Below are 25,303 nucleotides of genomic sequence, written 5' to 3'. Positions count from 1 at the left end.
AGTAAGTTTCTTTGGCCAGGCGACTCTGCTGTCAGATATGAACATTTGAGGGTGGGTGATATGTACTGTTTTTGTGCAGTGTCTGTTCGTGTTTGTATACATGAAGCAACATAGCACATTGCTGGAAACAATAGGAACGAATACTACGAATGTGTACTTCGTTCATGAAGGTAAATATAAGCATTAAATGCATCCCATGAATCATGGTCCTAATATGTAGGATGTTACGATGCATGTAGGAATACGTAAGAATGTTTTAGACACAGTACTACTAAAAGCAAACGCGAATAAGTCGTGTACATTCTTGCATGTAAATACGTGTTCCTTTTATTTAACCTATCCGTGCCAGCAGATTTAAAGTAGTTTGTGACCTTAGGATGGAGGTGTAAATTCTTAAAAAGCTCATGCCATGTACTGAAATGATACCAACTTCTAATATTTTAAACGGATTTTGCATGCAAGTCCTGTAATACCTACAATTGCTTGATGTGATATACAATAATTGAATAATTTATGAAAAGTTAAACAGTTTCGTTGAAGATTACAACACAGCATGCTACAAACACATACAGGACAACATTAAAGAACCCTCTTCTTGAGAACGATAAGGCAGCACACATTCGGCCCTCGTCATAAGAAATAATAAGAGGAATGACACGAACGTTCTTGGTTTATGAATTCCAGTAGTGTCTTAACAAACCAATTATAATTATTTTAATATATTGGAACAAACCTTATAGCTGACATTAGATTTTATACCCAAGTATATATTACTAATATTGTATGTATACATTTTAACTTTTAGAACATGTATTGTAATAGTGGCTTCCAACTGTATTGATGTAAAGGTGTCACTCTGATGTTGGTCTCTGAAGACCGAAACATGTAAGGGCATAAATGACTGAAATAAGAAAAATCTTCACCAGTCACACTAGACTGAACTGTTTAACTTTTCATGATATTATTAGTGTGACAGACCAGAATAAAACAAATCAAATTCGTTGAATAATTTAGCTTGGCATGGCTGTTTTCAAAGCAATGTAGCAAGAACCAGCATGTCCATTATCACATAAGCTCCCACAAGAATGCAAATTTCATCAACCATCATCAGGCTCCAAGGTTATAGCAAGGAACTTGGTATGAACAGCTGTCTCATCCTGTTAAGCATTTTACATAGCGATTGGTCATGGCAAGTGTGATTAGTGAATTGAAAAGGATGTGGAAGGAAGTAATTGTAGCCTAACTTAAAACACTCTTCTGACATTTGGCTGGAGAGACTAAGGAAAGCAATGAGAAACCTCAATCATAATAGCCAAGTTTTTAATTCATACTATTAACAGTATGGGGCACATGGTAGTGTAGTTGGTTGAGGCACTATGCTACAAGCAGGAAGGTCATGGGATCGAATCCCGATGAGGTCACTGGATTTTTTTCAATTTACCTAATCCTTCCAGCTGCACTATGGCCATGGGGTCAACTCAGCCTCTAACAGAAATGAGTACCAGGAATATTCTTGGGGGTAAAGGGCGGCCGGCATGTAGGGCTGACAACCTTTTCCGCCATCTATGAGCTGATTGTGTAGAAAATGTGGGAACCTCAACATCTCACAACCCTATGGGCCTCCAAGGCCTGTTACAGGGATAGCTTTACCTTTACCCTTTATATATATACATGAGGGGGTACCCAAAAGAAACCAAACTTTTTTTTTTAAACTTATTTATTCAAATTTTAAGGAAAAACCTTCAAAGTACTCTCCACTTACACTAATACACTTGTCTAGTCTTTTATTCCATTTTTCAAAACATTGTCTAAATTCATCTTTTGACATGCTTGACAGCGCCTCCGTCGTTTTTTCCTTCACCTCAGCAACATCAGCAAAACGCTTTCCTTTCATGTCTCTTTTCATTCGAGGAAACCAAAAAAAGTTTTGATCATTTCGGAACTCTTCTTTCAAAGCACAGCATGCTTCCACGCGACCTTGTTTTTGTTCAGCAGTCAGCAGTCGTGGCACGAATTTCGCAGCCACCCTTTTCATTCCCAAATCTTCTGTCAAAATTCACTGAACTGAGCTCCAAGTCACTCCCGACAGCTCCACAATTTCTTCAATGGTCCGTCGTCGATCTTCCTTGATGATTTCACGAATTTTTTCAACATTTTCATGTGTTCGGGCCGTGGAAGGACGACCAGAACGAGGTTTGTCATCAATTGACATTTCACCATTTTTGAAATGGGAAAACCACTCAAACACTTGAGTTTTCCCCATAGCATCGTCCTTGTACGCCGTTTTTAACATTTCAAGAGTTTCTGTTCCACTTTCCCCGAGAAAAAAGCAAAATTTCACCGCCGCACGCTGTTCACAAAAATCAGCCATTGCAAAAATGACGATCACACAAAACAGTTGTCATAAACTTTAGAATTCTTCACCAATGATGTAGAAGAGATTTTAACGTTTAAAACTTTTAAAGGTTTTAAACATCATATTGCATGTGAGACAGCTAATAACTAACAGGAATAAATTTTATATACATTTTCCACCACATTTAACTTTCAGTATACATGTCTATGTATCTGCCAAGTTATAATACCTCTCTTAGAAGTTAATCATGCAAATATTCCCACTAAATTTGACAGCCTAGAATGCTGGTGAATTCTAAAGAGTTCTGATGATGGTACACAACAGTCGGGATTCCTGGGTTTTTGGACCATGTCCATTGTCCAGAACTCTAAAGAAATTAATCCCCAGTGTATAAAATCTGGTTCATTTACTGTTAATATTGAGTTTTCTTACTGAAAGTGACAGATCCCTGAACTACTGCTGTAAGAGTCCTATTTATACGTGTCTCATCTTCTCATCACGTTTCCTGTTGCATATGCCCCCACCCAAAATGAAACCTCTAATAACTGTGACTTGACAGCTAAACACAACAGTGGAAATGTATTAGTCCCAACATACTGCACACACAAGTTTATCATATTTACAACTTTAAATGTTAACAGAAGCACATGAGAGAAATTGTCCATGTTCAAGATAATATCTTAGTAGATCATAAATGCTATATAATATACAAACACCTCAATCTTGACTGGGCAGCATACATAGTTTTTGTATTGGATGCTTAAGTGTTTCATGTAGGGTGCCATCTGTAGCCACTTGCACCAATCTATCATTACCGAGGAACCCTTTATGAATGGTTCTTATTTTCCAACTCGAGGATTTTCACCCCTGATAATTTTATTTACCTGTAGACTGGATTTTGCTGATGTCCACTTACTGCATTGTTACAGATTACTTCAATGGTTGGCAGACAAAGGTCTACAGAAATGTTGTTGCATATGCTTCCATCTGGACAAACTGCTGACTGGCAATGAGGATAGATCCGGATCAGGAAGATAGGTAAGACATTCATCAATCAGAAAATACCTGGACTGAAATATGAGATACCTTGTAGATCACTGGACAACACTTTGATAGGACTAGAGTTGAGACAAGCCTCAGTGTGACAGAGCAATGTGCATATTTCCCCATAAGTGAGAGATAATTTGCCTGCAGTGTGGACCAAATTATGTTTCATTGGCTTGATCCTTGCTTCCCATATCTTCCAAAATTCTGCACGTTTTTCACAAGAAACAAACTGATGTAGCTCCTTCTGTTGACTATTGCTCAGACATAGTTGGTACCATTCTCATTGTAGATATTCAAACACTTTTCTCCTCATGATGTGAAATGCCTTAAAGCAAAGGCAAATGTCTCTACTGAATGGAATGAATTGCTCCTATTGCAAATTAAATGAACGCTGCTACTTAGCTTTTCATTCTAATTTTGCAATGTATGCAGCCTTCTGTAATGAAAAGAGAATCTCCAAAGTCAATTCCTGCAGTCTTGTGGGTTGCAAATGTATTGATGGTAGTTGACTCGTGAACACCTTTACCTTCGGGAGAACATTTTCTGCAGTTTGTGTGTGTGTGTGTGTGAGGGGGGAGGTGGAGGGAGGGAGGGAGAGAGAGAGAGAGAGAGAGGAGATAAAATTGTCCCTGTACTTAATTAATTAAGCATTATGCCATGGGGACATATGGAAGAGTGGTGGCATAGCTCCATTCTTGACCTTGGCACTAGATGGAGGTGAGTGGTAAGCTTTGCATCCCAGCCACTGGCCCCTTTACCCCCGGGGAAAGAGCCCCTGGTACCCATTGGATAGGAGGCTGGATGGGCCCAAGAACTGGTCTGGACAACATGGAGAGGAGAAAACCTTGCTCTTACTGGGACTCAAGCTCCAGCCCCTCAGCTGTCCAGCCTGTAGCCATTTGCTATACCGACTGCACTATCCCAGCTCCCTTTCCTGCAATATGCAATTTTCTATTATATTTTAAAATTTAACATATATATACCAGTACTATTTTTCCAAATGTCTGCTTTGTTTTATGTAGTATGTATACTTATACACTGGAATAATATCCAAGTCTGATGGATTTACACTTTGTATTATAATAAGGATACCAGAATAAAAACAATGGTATTTTAATTATATAAATTCAAATACAGTGCATTTTCTATATAAATCTGTACATGCTTCTGCATCTTGAGAAGTCTTGATATTTATGGGCCACAATATTTTTATAATATGGCAAAAAATTAAGTGAAATATATATAGAGAATATGTTTTAACTTTTATCGTCCAGAAACAGAGGATTTAAATGTCCTGTTTCTACAATGATGGGGGGTAGATTCTAGTAAATGCTAGGCATGCTGGGGTCTGCTGAACTCGTGCATATCTGCAAAGTACATTATTAGAAATCAGAGATAAGAGACTTTCTTAGGATTCTAGTAAATGCCAGGCATGCTGGGGTCTGCTTAATTCATGCACATCTGCAAAGCACATTATTAGAAATCAGAGCTAAGAAACTTTCTTACGATTCTAGTAAATGCTAGGCATGCTGGGGTCTGCTGAACTCGTGCATATCTGCAAGGCACATTATTAGAAATCAGAGCTAAGAAACTTTCTTAGGATTCTAGTAAAACAAAACTAACAGAACATGCTGAAAATGTTTTGAGATGACTTGGCTCTTTATCATAAAATATTTACTCAACCAGGTGCCAAGCAATTTACAAACCCTGAAAGTAACTTTTCTACAAGGGTTGGAACTTTAATAGTGGCAACACTGCTGTAGAAACGCCATGCAACTGAATCAAATAATGTCGCTTATACGACACGTTAGTTACATACCTACCTTACCTCAGAGCAAATGAACTCTCCCTTTCCACATCACACGCATTCCCAGTGACGAGAAGAACAGAACCTCGTGTTAGCTGGTTGTCTAATGTAGTGTTGTCACGATGTTTTCGAAACAGTAACAACGGAGTTGGATAAAGATTTAATGTGCCAGAGGCCGTACAGCACGACAGTGTCATCAAGGTCTTCAAGAGGCTTGCGGGGAATCTGCATTGCCTAACAGAACAGCAGCAAGGTGGGTAAGAGCCTTCAATGAGGGACGCCAAAATGTGGCAGACATGCGTTGGCCAAGTTGTCCTAGTGTCAGTGAAGAAGAAGTGTATGCTCTTTCCGTGTAACTGAAGAGTGATCTACGCCATACGCTTCGTGAGCTGGCCCAAGAGACAAATTGCATCACGATGGGTTCTGCATGATTTGACGGAAATGCAGAAATGGCTATGATACGACGCTGCTCGTGACCACTTGGAGCGTTATGAGCGCGAAGGAGAGGCTTTCTTACGCCAGATGAGACATGGGCCTAATCGTACAAGCCGCCAATCAAACGAATGGCATCATTATGGGTCACCACGAAAACCAAAAGTTTGTCAGAACCCCAGCAATGTGAAAGTTATGGTGATCCTTGTGTACAACTGTTATAGTAATATCCTAACACATACCATTCCCCAAGAGCAGAACTTCATTGCGCAGTATTACTGTTCATTTTTGGAACACAATATATGACCAGCTTTGAGAAAGAAGCGGCGACCCTTTCTGCAGAACCCATCCATCATTTTGCAGGACAGTGCTCGGCCACACGCAGCTCAAGCTGTGGCTGATTTGTTCGATCAATGGGGCTGGAAAGTGCTGTACCATCCACCGTACTCCCTGGACTGAAGCCCTTATGACTTCGACTTGATTCCTAAGATGAAGGAACCACTTCATGGCATTCGCTTCAGAACTGTTCCATAGATTCTTCAGGCAGCAGACCGCTCCATTCGAACTACCAACACAACAGGCACTGTTAAAGGTATCCTACGGGTTGTACACAATGCTGGTGACTACATTGAAGGACAGTGAAACTTCGAAACATGCATCTATTTTGTATCCGTTGTAAATAAATAGTTGCCACTATTAAAGTTCCAACCCTCGTATATAATTCAAAATATTGTTTTTGTTGGCTTCCTTTGCTGTAAACAGAGTAAACCATGAAGATTAAAGCAAGGAAATGGTAGCCAATAAAAAAAATCCCTTCTACANTCAAAATATTGTTTTTGTTGGCTTCCTTTGCTGTAAACAGAGTAAAACATGAAGATAAGATTTTCATTGCATTATAGTAACAGTGAAATCTGTGTTAAATATACTCAGTTTCTTGGGCAATGACACGTTTGAACATCAATGAAAAACTTAAATGGAGAGAGCAATGAGATAATGGTGCTGAAAATACAGAAATTTAATGTTAAAAGAAAGTCATAAATCGAAAATAAATAAATAAATTCAGATTCCACTGTATCTTTCCTTGTATATTAGTTACATTACAAATAGTTACAGCAATATTAACACTTAAATGACATATTTTTAGGAACAAATTGACTTTCTGAAAGATACAAAATCATAAAACATGCAACACAATTTATATTTTGCATGTTTTAAAATACAGTGTAAGCTTGCAGGTTGCCTGTATTACATAACCACATAGCTCATATGCCTGGACTGAATAATTTTAAATCTAATGTTACAAATAATTAATTTCTTTTTAAACTGTACAGGTAGCCCACAATTTAAAATATGCTAACGTATATCACTGCCATCCTCTTCCTTAATTTTATCAATCAACTCCTTTCTTTCTTGAGCTTGTCTCAGTCTTCTCAGGACCAAACTCTCAAAATCTGAATCTGTGGCGTGCACAGGTTCACTCTGTAATAGGAAAATAATTCTAGAATCATAACAGTGTAATCAATGACAAAAGTTGACTGATGCATCATGATGAAGGTAGGACGACGACATTATGCAGCAAAAAAATAAATAAATAAATAAAAACAAAATGAAATAATAAAAACAGGTTGGGGAGGGGCATTACACAGCTTTTTTACATTTCTGGAGTAGGGTCAGACTGAGTCCCTTCATACTGTGGCTGCAATGTGTCTGTTGTATCTGTCCCTGACGGTAGTGGAGCATTTGGTGGATGATAACTGTGCATCAGCTAACAAGCACACAGTAACAACTCAATATGGTAGTTAATTACAATATCTGCACTATGTGAAGAATGTATACTGGTCTTAAAATTTATTTTCATCTTGCAAGTATCAAATAACGTAAGCATGGGGAGTATTAATTCCATCCTGAAATTTGCATGCTATGATAGCTAACAAATAAGTCCAGTACAATCTCAATACAATAAGCTCCCAGTTATCTGGTAACCAAATATCTGGAATTCTCACCTAATTGAAAAATATTTAAAAGACATTTCAGGGGGGCTGGATGGCTGAGGGATTAGAGCTGGAGCCCCAAGAGGCAAGAATTTTCTCTTCTCCACGTCACTCCCTCATGGCTTCATGGCATAGTGCTTCACAGGGACAACTTTGCCTTTACCATTTTTAAACAGTTATTCAAATTTGTGAGATACATGGGTTCATCCTCAGTGCAGTGTTCCCTCAGCTGTCACTAGCAGTGCTACCCATCAGCCTCCCTCATTCAAGAGCCATTATAGTACAGCCTAGCTGAATTTGTGACCGTGTTACACTATATGTACCCCAAATCTGTCATCCATCAGTTCAGTTTGTTGCCCAGGAAGACTCCCAAACAAGAACGAGAGCAAAAATGTGTTGTTCTGTATCTGTTATTTGGTTGCTAGAACACCTTTTCTCCTGCATCCAACAAATCCCCATTAACCCTACATGCTGAATAACAAAGTTTACTGTCTATCACAATTTGGGAACCAATATTTCTGGGCTGCATAGTATGGGAAGTATTTATGTCACACCTGGAACCAATTAGAACTGTGTTTCATATTACAAGAACTGAATATCATGGTAGAATGGGTAGCACTCCTACTGATATTCAGAAGATTCTGGGTATCAATTTTGGCCTCGGGATCAGCTATCCTGAGAGTTTTATAGGGATTTTTCAGTTCAGCAGTTTAAAACAGGTATTGTCGTATATGATTTTATCATTGACACAGAGTTTGTGTGTCCTAAATTGCTTCTAACATACACTGGTACTCACAGCTAGCAACCTACATAGTCTGACTTATCTTTTGTTATTGTCTATGGCTAAAGTTGTCTTAACTGGACTAACATACTTTCCTAAATAGCCCCTACCTCATGTTCTGCATAATATATCACTAGGTAATCCAGTAGAGCTTACTTATCACCTTCTGTGGTATTCCCAGAAATGTTTTGTAATTCACTTTCAAGTCTTACTCAGTATATCCCAGACAAATTCTTGGCTCAATGCTGTACAGTGTTTGTTGTATCCCAGTGTTTCTCTGGGCTGTATGACAGCTTTCATATGTGGTTCTTATGTCTCCCGGAAAATAGCAGCATAATATGAAATATATGTTAGGGAACACAAAATGGTATTTTAAGTCACCAATGATGGGGTTGATATTGCCATTAGAAAAATATTCTTGACAAACATGAAAGAAGTGTTGTGTACGTACTGAAATGTTAGGGGAGAATGAAAAGCTTCGAAAATTAGGTGATTTATTCTTTGTTCCATCAGCCATGGATGGGAAGGTACTGCTGTCATTTTGTGTTTTAGTTCCAGCTGCTTCACTCCTCAGATCTGCCAACTTTGGTCCTCTCTTGGTTCCAGTTGGTTTATTCTGTCCTTCAATTTCAAGGCATTCCAGTTTCAAAGGGGTTTCAGTTAATCCTCGTTCCAGTTCCAGTGCCATCCCCTGAGAATTACAAACATTCATCTGAAGCATTCCCATTACAAATGGCATACAGACACACTATTATTAAGGCTGTTTTACAGTGCTGAAAATCTGAACTGAAGCACCATTGTGGTTGACCAGTGATCTTATACTGTTTTACCACTTGGTTCACAACATTTGGTCCCTAAAAATTATATATATATTTGAGTGTTGGATGTGAATGAAAAAAGCAGGTAGAAACTTTACAGATGGACACAAACATACAGGATCAAAGCCTATCATATTAACCCATTGGAGTCTTTTAAGTGACCGTATGCTTGGCCTGGAATACCCGTTCAAACGGTACTGTTACAGTAGATAGCATGTTGCTTCACCCATTACTCTTTTCTGTTGTAACTTATTACAAAACACTACTCAACAGAAGACAGTTGATTGTCTATTACGCAGTCTTGTCTGAATATTACTCTTGGCAAATAATATGGACTTCTAAAAGCACTCAGGGACACTCAATGCAAACAGTCAAAACAACACTGTTGCTTTAGTTCTTGTGATGGGCAGCACTGTTAATGGCTCCTGGGAGAACTACCATGTGGCAGGTGAATATATATCATAAGTTTACTTTTTATGTAACTTTATAAAATAGTACATTTTCTTTCAAATTTCTGCAGGTTCCCTGAGGTTTATAGCTGCTTGGATATTAGGTAACTAGGTGTTCACTCTATGGAGAATATTAATTCCTTCAGTCCAATTCCATTCACTTTTGTTCAAAATGCCATGTGGTACATACTTTGGTAAAGTAGGCACAATCTAAACATTATCTCCACTTTCTGGGTTATGCATGTCCATATGACACAGTCATTACTGTACTGTGATGCTGAGTTGCCCTCATAACACTAGAACCAGACTTAGAATTGAAATTCATCGTCAGTATCACACAAAACAAAGCTTTCTTTTCATAAATGCCATGCTTACAAGATCACTAGTCATACTGAAAACAATACTGTTACAAATCGATGGTGATGGTTGACAGGATATTCACTGAACATACTCATAGTGATGAGGACACACTGAACTTTTAACACAAAGACAAGGTTTAATGAGAACATTAACTTTTGTCATGATGTGTCATTAAGGATATTATGGCTGCCCATGAGTAGTGCTTAATGTCAGACTCCACTGGGTTAAGAGACTGAATTAAAATCAGATTAAACCAGAATTATTTTGACATTTATGATAAGTACCTATTCTTTATCTAGGTTTATGGATGGATGAGGCACACATGACAAAGAACTTGGAACACACATGGATACAACTTGACCAGGTAAGGTTCCAGTGGTAAGCTCTTGTGAACATATCCCTTAGTGGGAAATATTTATAAAAGTGGGACAGTTCAAGTAACTTCTTGCTTTGCATACAGTCAGCATCCTATTACCCAAATCAAAGCAGTCACACTAATATGAAACCATCAGGTGATGAAAGACATAACCAGGCTTTCTCATTAAAAAGACATCTGCTCTATTATTATAAGGTGATTATTTGAAACAAAAGCTACTAATTAAGCAGACAGTCATTCAATCCTGTAAGAAATATCACTGCTATACTCACAGCTGCTTCTTTTGTTTTAAACTCTACAAGTGCACTTCCTTTCCTTTTTGAAGACATAATTAAGGCAACAATTTCACCATACTGTAACAGAAAGAACATATTCCTAATTACAGAATGTGCAATGAAAGAACTCTTACACAACAGAATGGTTTACTTTAACCTACAGATTTATGGAAACAGTAGTGCTGACAAAATGTAAATCTTCCACCCAAAATCTTACAAACCATGATTGAAGCAATGGCCAGAAATTGAAACAAATTAAGAAGATTTCTTTGAAGGCAGTGAGAAAAATCTTTCAGGATATCAAACCTTAAAAATCACCTGCACCTCTCAAAATTCAATTCAATTCAATTCGTGTTTATTTATGTGCAAACCTAACAGCACAGTGGCCAATTACAAAGTTAGCATGAGTACATAGAAATACACAAAAATTAAAGAGCAAAATAAAAAATATGACAGTCTATACAATATCAATAAATTAGTAACAATTCCAAGAAAAGAAAAGAAAAAAAAAGTTAGCTTTAACAGGCGAGAAAAATAAAATAAGTACATTTCGAATGGTTATTCCATTATGTGATGAGAAAGGACAATACACACATAGAAGTTAATAATAATAATAACCCAATTAATTCTTATTTATTCGTGTGGCAGCTCAACATCCTACTTTAAATCAATTCAATTCATGTTTAATTATGTACAACTTAACAGCACAGAGGCCAATTAAAAGGTTAGCATGAGTACATAGAATTACATAAAAATAATTAAAAAACAAATACAAAATTTGAGAGTCTACATAATGACAATAGATTAATAATAATGCCAAGAAAAATAAAGTTAACGTTAACAGGAGAGAACAACAAAATAAGACCACATACACAGAAGAAATATTAAGAGTATCATTAACAAATATTATTAACAATATTAGGTTCAGTGTCACTGACAGAAACTGTTCCAATTGCAAATATGTCGAGATCTTTACCCACCGTGTTGGCAGCACAGGCGCACCGAGCAGAAGGACAGTGTTTATTAGAGGGACAAACACCAAACAATGAGAAGTCCCTAAGATTGCTGGGAACAACCGCACAAAGGAGGAGGCACTGGTGTCATCACTCCCACCCCCTAGCACCATGCTCAGCATGTTGACAGAAAGGAGCAACGACAGCCTAAACACCAAGGAGTGGATAGGGGACAAGTCATGCCTCATGACCACTGACACTGGGGCATCCATGACAATCACCAGGCCAGTCACACTGCAAGACTGACCAAACTATATGTTCTGCAGATGACATCAGGGGAGCCCATCGCTGTCCTGAAGGAGAAGTAGCTAGAAGTGACTCTGGTGTGGCACTTTGGGTGTTTGTTGCTGAGATCACCGACAAGTTCAACCTGGGGTTGGAAGTCTTGTGTTCCCACAATGCATCTGTGGAGTTTAGGTGCCGTGTGCTACAACTGGGTGAAGAAGAAGTGCCATTATGGCGCCCCAGGGCATGACCATGTACATCTCCCCATATGAGGGCAGGAGTGAGGTGCTACTGGCTTGATGTGGGAGAATCAAGATGGTGTGGCTTGAAGGCCCTTGGAGGTGGTGATTAGCCCAGCAGGGCTAGGCTGCCCACTGAGTGTGAATCTGCAGGGAAAGGATGCAATTTCAACCCCCAAAGGGCAGTATCTGTTAGGCTGGCCAAGACCGCCAGCAGTGGAAGTACAGTAATGCAGGTGCACTTCCTAGAGGACTGGGTTGGGCTCCATGTACACTCCTTAGGAGGGACCATCTGGATGACAGTGATGCAGGGCCAATGCTACAGAATGTGGAGGCTGGACAAGGTCCAAGACGGAAGAATACTGCTGATCACAGCCCCAACTTCAAAAGTCGGGGCCTGTACAGCATCAGGAGACCATTCATGAGGATGGCCATACACAAGCAGGGAGGCCTCTTAGCTGTCGTGGCAATGATAGCACACGTAGGCAGACCAGCACCTTATCATGAGACTTCTCAGGATGAGCAGCTTTAAGGGGATTAGCAATTCAGAAATCACAGAGGCATCCATTATTAGGTTATATCATTAGAAAACATGTAATCTGCAGCAGTGGACACCCCCACCTCAGTTGAAGTGCAGGTGAGCTCAGGGTTGCATTGGTAGTCAGAAACAGTGTGATATAAAGATACATGCTAGGTAAATGCACTGTTCTCTTGTTATCTGAGCCTGCAACCTAGCAATGAGTACTGAGAAGACAGAGCACTGAATACTGAAGCAAGAATGATATAACAGGCTGTGAAGCCCTGAGAATACTTGTGAACTGTTGTAATCACTTGTAGATATGAGTACTCAGTGTCAAATGAAATGCATTTCCACCCCAAACCCATTGTGTAGCCATTATCACATGACAGTATCTTCTCATTACATATTTTTTCCTAGTTTCTGCAAAGAATGCATAATGATAAAATATTTGAAAAGCAAGAAAATGTAACAATAGAGAGAGGCCAGTATCATGCTACCTTGGAAAGTATTGTGTACAACAATTCACTGGTGTATCCTCCATTGTCTGGGTCATCCTTTGCTACAGTCCATCTCACTCTCAACCTGTGTTGACTACAGTCTTCCTTCAGTGTTTCCTTGTTTAACTTTTCTTGTATGATTTGCTGTCGAACATACTCCTGCTCTTGTTCAACTTGCTTTGAACCTTCCTTTCTTAACCTCTCAATCTCATCCTGCAACATAATTATACCCATCAAATATATGTAAGATTTATGAGTCAAATCAAGCTGTATGTCATAAATAATTATTCATAATTATTATTGTTAGAGTGCTTGCAAGTTACCTGTGTATTTCCTCTTTTCTCATTATTCACTGAATTTATCAGATGTTTTGTGTTGTCATATACACAGATATTTATGAACCCACCTCTTCTCCATTAACCTGAATAATTCAGAATACACTGCTTCATCTTAATAGACTACTGTATTATCAGCAAGGTATTAATCTTTGCATTTTAATGCTGTATGTTGACATACTAATCTATAATAAACCGCACAAATATCAGAATTGCATTCTCTAATGAAGGGGATTCAACCACTTTTACAGTGCTGTTTTAAATATTTCCCCCATATCCGAAATCTTTGCCTCTGTTCATGTAAGGATTCTTTAAGGTAATCCATCACTTACACATAATGTATGTCCATTTCGCATGTCATGATGCTGGCGCAGGTGAGAATTTATCTGTTACCTGAAGCTTTTGTTCATCTGTTTTGCTGATATAGCCATGGTACTGTTTTGCAAATTTCTCTGCTTGCTGCTCCCTTGCTTCTAATTCTTCCTTCAGCTTTCTCCGCTTAGAATCAAGTTCACGATGTCGCAACTTAGCTGCTTTCTTTGCATTTAAAACCCGGTCATATGCAGCCTGATAAAATAAAATATAGTTTATACATCAAGGAGTAAATATTAATGCCCGTTACAAGCACAGTGACAAACTATACCCATAATTCTATGTGTCAGACAAAGGATGTATTTTTTTTCATCAGTTCTTTTATATATATATTGATACTGTCAGAGAATGCCAGAAATAATTCCTAAAGACTACCACATAAATCCCTTTGTTTCATGGTGATTATTTCTTACATGCCTGCACATAAAAAGAATCTCCAGAGATCCATTTATCTGTGACATTGATGAAGCATGTCTGTAACTGAATTTTTTTTATTTGAGGGGGGGGAGACATACATGGCCAGCGAAAAATTCTTACTTCTTAGAACCATTTTTTCACTGATGTTCCATTCTGCGTAACTCTGACTTCTGCAACTGGAACATTATATGTATAGCCCACAAATATATTTTCAGTTTAAACAATTTTTGGAGTTTATAATGTAACTTGTTTTAATCTCTGAAACAGTGTGTTGCAACAATGTTATCTGCTGCATATTCTGGAGGTGCCAGGTTAAAATCTTGATCTGAAGACTGGCTACCCTGACTTCAGTTTTTTCACTGTCTTCCTCAGTTCCTTCAGACAGTGATGGCATAGTACCGCAAAGTAGGTCACAACTGCTTCCTACCACATCCTTTCCATTTCATTATCAATTAGTGATCCTATCATGCAGCACTATATATTATGAACCATTGACAGCGCTACTAAATAAGTCTAATTAAATAAACTCTCAGTAACCCTTTCAATACATATACAAGAGGACACATACAGTTGTACTGTTATTTATGAATTCAAATACTTTAATTTCTTCATCATCTAAAAATTTTGGCTTCATTTATTTCTCTACAAATAAATTCTTTATACCTTAAATTCACTTTTATTCTTCATGTTACAAAATTTTGAAATAATTAATAATAAAACCCTAATATAAATTTTGTCTGTTGTGCAATAGCAATAAGCCATAAAATGAAGAAATTCTCAAAAACAAACAAATGGAATTGTGCTGCAACAAAATCTGACCCATAATGAGCGAAAGGTCTTTATTTTAAAAGCCTTAATGGAAAAAAATATATATACACAGTGTATGATTATAATTAAACAGTATAAAATACATGTTTGCATCATTCAAGAGAACTTACACGAGCTGACTCATCTGTCAGGATCTCTAATGCTTTGGAGAGCTGATGAAAAAGTTCTGCTGCTTTTGGATTATCTGGGTTCTTGTCTGGATGGCATGACAGTGCTTTTTTGCGGTATGCTTTCTTCACCTAAAAGGCATGCATTCAGTGTATTAATCACAAATCATTTTTGTACATGACAAAAAGAAATATTTCAAAAGAACAAGAGAATACAATTTCTCAACACAAGATTATCATGAACTAAAACTGTAATGAGTATGATACACTGACAAAACAGAGGCAAGATTTGAAAACCTCACAGCAGTGACTATAAATAGCACCATTCTGTGGGACGTTATGCCATGTAGTGGTGTTCAAAGTTTTGAAAACTCACCAATACAGTAAGTTACAATTTACAATGTGCCTTGCAAGACTGTAACAACTCCAGCCAGGAATGGTAGAAGAGATATAATTTCTTCTCACTAAATCTCACAAACTATGGAACTTCATACCTAAAAGGGTTAAGCTAACCTTTACACAAATCTGAAAATTATAGGTTAGAATTTGCTATCCTGTTAAGTAATATAATAAATGTTTTTCACTGACCTCCTGTGTAGCAGCTGTTGAAAGTATTCCAAGCAATTCATATAAATCTACGTCCTTTAAATTAATATTACTCATTATTACTCTTACTCACAACCATAACTCGAATACACCACATACAATCAAACCATCATGCTGATTACAAATTTCTCTATTTTAATGACCCGTTGGGAAAAAAAAAAATCCCTTTCCAGCATGATGGCGCCACCAGGATTCAGTACCATTAGCCTTGTTTGAACGAATATTCGGTTACACAGCTGTTATTTGTATGCCCTGTTTTCACAGTAAAAAGTGACTGCACAGTGGGGAGGGGACTGTGCTAAAACTTATCGAAAGAATTTAATTTTGACTCGTATAGGTCAGGGATAAACCGTACGTTACACAAAGCTCAAGTTCCAACATAATGATGCCGCCCACCTGCCCCCGCCAGGAACACTCGCAGCAAAATCAATGTACATAGCGTACATATAGATCTCTTTATGATCTGAAACGTTTATTTGAAAAATTTATCGAGATTATAAATTTTGAACGAAAGACGATGAAAGCAATATCAGACTTAGGTTGCGTCAGTAGCTTTTTAATAATTATGTACGTGTATTTGTAGCTAAAAGAGGTAAAACTATCCCTGTAACAGGCCGTGGAGGCCCACAGTGTTGTGGGACGTCGAGGCTCCCACATTTTCTAGGCAATCGGCCCACAGACGACGGCGAGTTTAGCCCCACGCACCGGCCGCCCCTTACCGCCAGGAAGATTCCTGGTACTCATTTCTGTTAGAGGCTGAGTCGACCCCAGGGTCATACTGCGGCTGGAAGAATTAGATAAATTGGAAAATCAAATGATCTAATCGGGAATCTAAACCGTGACCATCCGACTTGTAAACATACGGAATTGACTTCTTCCTTTTCCATTCAGTTGTCTTTCTGTTAAGTGTGCAGTTTTTACTGCCTCACACAGGGCAGAGGTCCATCTAGTTGCAACTTTTTTGACCTAAACGTCCTGATGTTAAATTATTACGAGGAAGAATAATTTATGAATATGAATATAATTGTGCAGTTCAGAATGTGTTACCATTGCATGTGCTTTATAAAATGTCAAAGATCAAGAGATATTGCATATAAAATACATATTCAAGGTCCTGTAAATTATCGAAGTCTATTCGAAAACATAAATATAACTTTGAACAGAAATAATAGGAGTACTTATGTATTTATGCAACCAAGGCGAAGTTTTGCTGCAGTTGTTTCCTATGAAAATAGCAAACTATTATAATCCTAATGCCTGAGAATAGACTAAGAGTTTCCGTTCATATTGACAGGCGTTACTTTTAAAAAATTTTGATTTATTCCCGTTTGCCCTTCCCCCTCGCCGCCACGAAAAGTATCATTTGGTAACATGTTCTTGAAATATATGTATATTTTTATATAACTCAACACAACAAACAGTTAACTCATCACCACATTTGTGTCAATTGAGTTTATTAACTATATTAAAATTATGCGACATATTTCGGCTCCCTTGGAGCCATCATCAGTCAATATATTATTTAAAGATATAAAATATTTATAGTAGTTATAATTACTATGGATTCATATTACAATTATGTTATAAAATAATATATAAAAGAATTTAATTTAATCTAAATTTGCATCGTTATTTGGACAGGTTAACTCAGTTTTATATTTTAGTTTATTAAATAGTGCCAATCTTCTTAAAATTGTTAAGGGAACGGTAAAAGGTAAAGCTATACCTGTAACAGGCCATGGAGGCCCATAGGGTTGTGAGACGTTGAGGGTCCCGCATTTTCTAGACAATCGCGTCACAGATGGCGGCAAGGTTGTTAGCCCTACGCGCCGGCGGCCCTTTACCCCCAAGAATATTCCTGGTACTCATTTCTGTTAGAGGCTTAGTCGACCCCAGGGCCATAGTGCGGCCGGAAGGATTAAGTCAATTGAAAAAATCCAATGACCTCATCGGGACTTGAGCCCGCGACCTTCCGGCTTGTAGCATACTGTCTCAACCAACTACGCTACCGCGTGTCCCCGAATCTGGCCGTGTATCCGGAAAAAATTTGGTTCATTACCAGGTGACTGTGCCTTTAGATGCGAACGCCATTTCAGAGTTGTACTCATATAAATTCTCTCTAGTTGTTTGTTTCGTGTGTATCCTCTGGAAACAGCCTTCAAGTAGCATCTCCATCGGCGTCCCCGCGAACTCATAGCTGGCGAGGAGCTGCGTTATCTGATAATCTTTATAGTATGCATCCTGTTGTGTGTCATATTGTCGCGTGTTTGCTAGGCAACGCGACAAGAAATTTTGTGAGTTCCCGGATTTGAACAAGTATTTCATTGGCCAGAACGAATGGTGGAGAAGAGGAATGGATATAGGATATTGGTGGGGAAGCGTAGGTGGATGGAGATAGGATGGAGTGGTATGGATTGAATTAATCTGGCTCAGGATAGGAACCAGTTGTGGACTCTTGTGAACATGGTAATGAACCTTCGGGTTCCATAAAATGCTGGGAAATTCTTGAGTAGCTGCAGATTTGGCTTCTCTTCAAGAAGGGCTCAGCTCCATGAGTAAGTGAGTCACTTTTAAACTCGCAAGTACAATTATTCCACTCAAACGCCCTCTAGACGTTTCTTTTTAAATGTTACAATATCTTGCACCGCTGATCTTGGTCTTCTTTTGCCGGTTTATAAATAGTATGAGGAATGTTTTTCGTTTCCTTTTGAGTGTCTCTAATGAACATTGGCACTTATCATTGTGACCATAATCAGAGTGATATTAACGCTACGGGTCAGATAATAACACTGAGTTCAACACGGCGAAGAAATGAACATTGATTAAAGTTGACATTCTTGGCGAAATACATGGCATTAAGAACACAGGAATCGTGATCCGTACTATAGCGGAGTCTGAGTAAGTAAACTCCTACAGGATGATTTATACGTGTAGAAGGCATGCCCTAAATTAATAGAGATACAAATTATTTTGTACTTACCAACATTCAGTCCGCAAACTAGTAAAATCATTTGCATAGTAATCACATATTTAAATCGCAGTCCTTCATAAGACTAAATTCGCCTACTTTTTTAGTTTCTTTTAATTTACTGCTATTTTAAAATTACCCATAGGAATGCTTAAACGCCAAAATTCCTTTCTAGAAATACTTAATTAATGAAATAATATAAATAAGCGTACGATACATAGGCGTAGATGGGGCATAATACTAAAATGGTTCTTAAATGAATGGGGTTTGGGGACGTGGACTGCCTTCGTCTGGCGAGTTGCCGGGCTCATGTGAACACGGTGATGAACCTTCGGATGCTGTAAAAGGCTTGGAATTTTGTAACTTACTGAGCGACATTTGGCTTCTGAAGAATGACCCTGCTCCATAGTTTATATAAAATCCGGAGCAACTTGTAATAAGTTAGTATTCCGGCGTAATTTACGCGAGAAGATGGCGTTCGATTTTATTGCTCCTCTATCATGAACATAACAACTTCCTCCTCATTTCAGTAGTGGGCTTCGTTTCGCGAAAACGTTGCGACGGACATCCCGTCAATTGCTCTCATATTCTCAGAAAAAAGCGNAAAAGGGGGGGGGGGTTGTTTGCAAGTTATAACGGAATACCTCACGTAGTCGAAATTTCCTGGTCTAATATACTACCAGAGATAATTTTAAGAACCAAACTCATCCAAACGTGAGAAGGCGGCTTTTCAGTTCTGTTTTTGACGTGTCATCTTTTCATGCATTATTTCGCCATGCATGCGAACCCTTTATTCTGAAATGTTGTGTGTGTGTTGGAAGGGGAGTGCTGGTTTTCAACGTACACAGATATTCTCAAATTTTAACCAAGATCTGCAGATCTCTAATTGACAATGCCTATTAACAGTACAACGATTATTATTATTATTATTGCTGACTTGAATTCAACACGTAAAACAGTAAATGTTGTTGTTAGTGTTGTCATTGTCGTTGTCATCGTCGTCGTTGTTGTTGATATTATTTCACTTATGACTCTATTCGTGAGATAACATTCTTTTAATTATTTTTTCAGTTATGAAATAATAGTATTATTTGAAATAAGAATCGCCATGAGATACAGTATTTTAACAGAAGACCCTGTCGTGAGATAACTGAATTAAAGCTTCCGTTATGAGATAATATTTGTATTAAGAATTAGTCAAGAAATTCGATTCTGCTTATTAGCAGCACACATTCACAAGTCCTTATTCATAAATTTAAAAATGTTAAGTAATTTATTTATGGCAGTGTGGGAAATGTTATTCTTCTGGTAGAAATTACATTCTAAAAGTGATGAATTTCTTTTGTTCTGAATCATAATTTCTCTAATAGGTTCGCAATGATAGCGGTACTTAGAGCGTTGTTCCTCATGGGAATTACAACCATCTTGCGGGTGAGAGGTTCAACTTGCATCTGGGGGAACAATTCCGGTTCCTGTTTCAACAGCAATCTTTTGGAGGTACCCAAGAATGTGTCATCTACCATTCAGTACCTTGAGTTGAACTACAACAACATTGCATCGCTGACTGCAACAAGCTTCGTTAATCTTCAGAACCTCATCAAACTCTCCGTTGCTTCATGTGGTGTCATAAATATAGATCAAGATGTATTCGAAACAATGTCATCATTGGAAGAACTTAATCTTTCAGGTAATCTGATCAAGAGCATAGTACCAGGAGCTTTTCATGGGCTGGAGAAACTCAAAACATTTTACCTCTCTTCCAATCAGATTTCCTCTGTCCATCCCGACACATTTTCATATCTGAAGACATTAGAGGAATTGGATCTGAGTGAAAATTCTATAGAAAAAATCAATTCTGCAAGTTTCCAAGACCTTCACTCATTGCAAATCCTTGATCTAAGACATAATAAAATAGAAAGGATTAGCTCGGATGACTTCCATTATCTATCTCAGTTACAGTTCTTACAGTTAAGTTATAATGCCATCAGTGAAATAGAGTTGGATTCTTTTAGTTCTCTCACATATCTGAGGGTGATGGATCTTTCATGGAATAAATTGGATTATCTTAGTGCTGGCATGTTTGAAGGTTTGCAGAGTTTGACTGTTTTGCGATTAAACAACAATGGAATAACTACAGTCCCTGCAGACTTATTTCACGAACTGTCATCTCTTGTGGATCTGGACCTCAATAACAACTTCATACAGACTCTTATTCCAGGAACGTTCAGGAAACTCAGGAAACTGGTAGTGTTGGAACTATCTGAAAACAAACTGTTATCCCTCCAGAGTGGAACATTTGAGGGGCTGGTGAAATTAAACTTCCTGAATCTGGCGCATAATGATATATCTGCTTTAGATCAAGGCGTTTTCCAAGGTCTTCAAGGACACACGAGCACCCATTCCAATGGTCTGAAGATTAATGTAGAAGGAAATAAAATAGAACATATTCCGCTAGACACTTTTAAAGACATCAAGTATATAAACACAGTTAACTTTGCTAACAACAGTATAAGAGCCATTGATCAGGGTGCATTTAATGGTTTAGAAAGACTGCGACGGCTTTATTTGGATAATAATAACATAGAAATACTAGCAGCTAATGCATTCAGGCACCTGTCAAATCTGGACTTGCTGAGTATCAGTGGCTCAAATATTCACAAAGTAGAAGACAGGGCTTTCAATGGTCTCATCTTCTTGTCACAGCTCGTTTTAGAAGAGAACACAATTGTTAATATTACTTCCGAAACGTTTAAAGACTTGGCGAATTTGCAGACCCTGCTTCTTGGTCATAATTCCCTCACAACTGTAGAGCCTGGCACATTTAAACACATTGAGAACTTACATGTGCTTGATTTACAAGACAATAGTATTGAGAAAATTCACAAGGGCATGTACGAAGGCTTACAAAGACTTTCTTCAGTATCTCTTGCTAATAATTCAATCCATGTGTTAGATCCGGGAGCGTTTATGGGGCTTCCTAAGCTTGAAGAAATAGTGTTGGATAATAATAAAATAGAATCTTTTGGTGGCACTCTATTTGATGACAACATGGAGTTGCTTTATATTTCTCTTGCCAATAATTCGATACAAACATTGGATTCAGGTGCCTTCAGGAACTTACAGAATTTGGTAGTACTTCGTTTTGAAGGAAATTTATTGGAAACTGTAGAACCTGATATTTTCGAAGGGTTGTCCAGTCTATGGATATTGGACTTGAGTCATAATAAGATCAAAACTCTTAAACATGGTTCTTTCCATGGGCTGAAAGATATAGAAATTATAAACCTTAATTATAACTGCTTAGAGCAGCTGGAAGAAGATGTGTTTAATGGAAGTTACAAATTAAGCAGTTTATATCTGCAGAACAACTCAGTAAATTTCATACATCCAGAGGCTTTCAGAAGTATTCCAGACGTGCGCACGTTGGATTTAGGCTCCAATAATATTGAGAATATTCATGTGAATACATTCAAGGACTTCAGATTGCTGAGACGCCTTTATTTAAAAAATAATCAATTGACATACATTAATAAAGACCTGTTGACAAATTTATCAGATCTGGTGACACTTTCTCTAGGTAATAATAATGTCACAATCTTAGAAGCAGATGTATTCCAGAATATGAGAGACTTGGAAATGCTTGACTTGTCTTCGAATTCAATATTGCAATTACAACCAGAACTGTTTGCTGATCTAGAAAATCTGGAAGATTTAGACATATCCAATTGTAAACTAACATATTTGCCTCGAAGTACTTTCAGTTCGAATCCAAAGCTTGAGAAGCTGAATCTAGCAAGAAACAGCCTTCATTCGCTGGACCTGGATGTTGTTCAGCCACTGGACAAGCTCTCCCAGCTCATGCTACATGGGAACCCTCTTGAGTGTGACTGCAAGCTTCAACCTTTGTGGTACTGGAGCAGGGAGAAGAGCGTGATGACTGCCTTGGAATCTGAAGGTGAACCCAAATGTAAGGGACCAGAAGAGTCAGAATGGGCAATGTTGGAAGGTATTTCATGTTCTAAAGAGAGTGATCTTTCTAATAGAGAAAGATTTGTGATATTGGTGGGCTCAGTGCTTAATGTGGTTGAAGTGGTTATATTATTGTCTGTTTTCTTGTTAATCCCGTAGGAAGCTTTGAGCTTGTATCACAAGGAAATTTTATACTCAGTTAAAAAATAATAAAATAAACAAGTTTGTTTAATAGCGATAACATTTCCCAAATGAGTTATGAATACATGTTCCAATGATGCTATATGTAGAACTTTTGCATTAAAGAGTGTTATCTGCTTATTCTGAATCCACAAATATACATTTATTAACACTCTATAAACTAAATTGAGAGTTTACGAAGTTATTTTAGTTCAACAGCTATTTTGTAGTATAGGCTTATTTGTTTATAGCTGAGGAAGAAATTTGAATACCTAGAAAATAGTTCATTGACTACTAAAATACTCATTGAAATTTCAAAGGTAAAACTTAACACATCCCATCTACATGTAGGTACGATGCATCCAGTAAACCCATCTATTGATCCACTTCTGTACATATACAAGAAAAGTTGGCTATGATGGCCACAACTAACTTAAATACATGACCAAATTACAGAAAGTGGTCTCACAATTTCCAAGTCTTAGACGTGTTGGAGTTTTTTTTTATTTTAATTTGAGAGAGAGAATGGTATTGTAGCACATTTTTAAGAAATAATTTATGGTTATAAAGACTGCACTGAGGTTGCGCAGAATTGCTTTTGGTGCTGCACTTCTGATATATATTAACTAACTTCAGAATCCATAATATCAACAAGGTTCTTTCGTGAATAAATCATTTATACAATAAAAAGAGTAAGGTCTTCTGTGTTGTAACATGTATAGTTCAGAGAGAGCCCAACGTTTCAGATGAACACTTTGCCTCCATCTTCAAGGTCAAATTGTAAGCCAAGTAAAAACCATGAGAGGTAGGTGGTGAACTGCTTGGCTTGCATGGCCCTTTCTTTGATGATGTGCTCCCACTCGGGATGCTTTCCGGCCTCCACTTTCTGTAAAATTGACCTGATATCATCATATAGTTTTTCCCTCTTCAGAATGCCATGATCTCAGACATCCCCAGCAGAAGTAACTTGTATCATCAGCTTGACTGTCATCCGATTATCTGGCAATTAGCGCAGGGCTCCATGCAGGGTCTTCTAGAGAATTCCTCTGCATTGGGATACTTCCGCTGATGACAATGTTAAGCCCACTGACATGTTCCTCTCATTGAGCTTGATAGGACTTATTGGTCACATACTGTCCTTATTGGCAAGCAGCCTTCCAAGTTGATTTTACTAGGCACTTCATCACCTGTATGAACCCTTCAGCTGTGCATAACAAATCTTTCACACTGAGCTGCTATCACCTCATCTCTAGCCAACATAAGGAGGAATGATCGTGGGCGTGCTCCAAGACGCCATAACGACCCCTCTTCTTGGCCCAGTCGTTGCACGTGATACTTCAAATCCACCACCTTGTCTTAAACTCACAGAACATCCAGCTCCAGGTTGAACTCATCTGTGATTTTACCATTTAACTGCTGATATAGGCATGTCACACTTCAGGAATCTTCTAATTAGTGCAGTAGTGACCATAGCACTCTGCATGAACAAAGCGGTTTCTGGAATTATCTGTAAAGGAGGTTGNCCCAATTGTGTTCAGCTCCTGAAATACAACAACTTCGTAGGATGCAAGAATCTGGATGTGTGGGATATTGTCAGATATTTAGTAGAATACTTACAGTGCTTAAAGCAACATTTAATGCCATCCTGCTTTCTTCTTAACAGGTGCAACACTCTCCCATTTCTCACTTGTCCATAATATTTATTTTAGATTGACATTTATTGACCTAACATGAAATTGCATATGAAATGTATTGTTTCTCTGAAACGTCAGTGAACTTCTGTTGAACTATTTGCTGTTACATCCCAGAAGATGGTACTCTTTATAGCCAGCGCTGAGATAACCTCAAATTGAACACCATTGTAATATGTCACCAGGCGTTACTGTCCATTACAAGCTAAACCAAAGGTAATTTGACATTACACCATGAATATATGTGTGGTGGAGTGGTGCTATAGTTCCATGCCTTCTTAACTTGATGGAGATGAATTGTCAGCTTCATGTTGGACACATTTACCTCCAAGTACCCTTGTATCCATTTGATGTGATGCTGGACGGGCCCCAGAGATAGTCTGGACATAGTACAGAAGAGAGAAATCTGCACCTACCTGATTCTTCAGTCATCCAGTCCATATCATAGTCATTATGTTGACTGAGTTTGTAGTAGGGATATTAAGTAACGATGTGAAATTAGCATTAATATGTATTAATATATTTTAATCGTTTAATGTGAATTTGAATACAAATCATAATCTGGAGTAACTGGCCTTGTCAAAGCACCATTATGAGTACATTTTATATAAATCATAGATTTTCCAAGAAAATCAAGAAAATCT

At 38.0% G+C, this 25,303-nt stretch overlaps 2 protein-coding genes across 3 annotated transcripts; one reads left to right on the top strand and one right to left on the bottom strand.

Annotated features, from left to right (window-relative positions):
- On the top strand, window positions 1-24,484 carry LOC111869819 (insulin-like growth factor-binding protein complex acid labile subunit). 2 transcript variants are annotated; one of them, XM_023861608.2, is made up of 4 exons: window positions 1-170; window positions 3,286-3,394; window positions 10,341-10,405; window positions 20,190-24,484. In XM_023861608.2, exon 4 carries the CDS (start codon window positions 20,197-20,199, stop codon window positions 22,945-22,947), a length of 2,751 nt encoding a protein of 916 aa, XP_023717376.1. In that variant the 5' UTR covers window positions 1-170; window positions 3,286-3,394; window positions 10,341-10,405; window positions 20,190-20,196; the 3' UTR covers window positions 22,948-24,484. The 2 variants fall into 2 exon arrangements, with proteins under 2 accessions (XP_023717376.1, XP_023717375.1); XM_023861607.2 differs by lacking the exons at window positions 1-170; window positions 3,286-3,394; window positions 10,341-10,405 and adding an exon at window positions 18,445-18,749.
- On the bottom strand, window positions 6,707-16,304 carry LOC111869820 (dnaJ homolog subfamily C member 17). The gene is made up of 7 exons (XM_023861609.2): window positions 15,834-16,304; window positions 15,249-15,377; window positions 13,915-14,088; window positions 13,187-13,399; window positions 10,690-10,770; window positions 8,866-9,105; window positions 6,707-7,121 (listed from the first exon to the last, which is right to left on the bottom strand). The coding sequence occupies exons 1-7, from the start codon at window positions 15,906-15,908 to the stop codon at window positions 6,996-6,998; spliced, it is 1,038 nt and encodes a 345-aa protein (XP_023717377.1). The 5' UTR covers window positions 15,909-16,304; the 3' UTR covers window positions 6,707-6,995.
- Window positions 24,485-25,303: the final 819 nt, after the last annotated feature.

The sequence above is a fragment of the Cryptotermes secundus genome, unplaced genomic scaffold (genome assembly GCF_002891405.2).
Source record: "Cryptotermes secundus unplaced genomic scaffold, Csec_1.0 scaffold245, whole genome shotgun sequence".
Classification (NCBI taxonomy): domain Eukaryota; kingdom Metazoa; phylum Arthropoda; class Insecta; order Blattodea; family Kalotermitidae; genus Cryptotermes; species Cryptotermes secundus.
The sequence above is the reverse complement of the archived record's forward strand: the minus strand, read 5'-3'. Positions and strand labels throughout refer to the sequence as shown.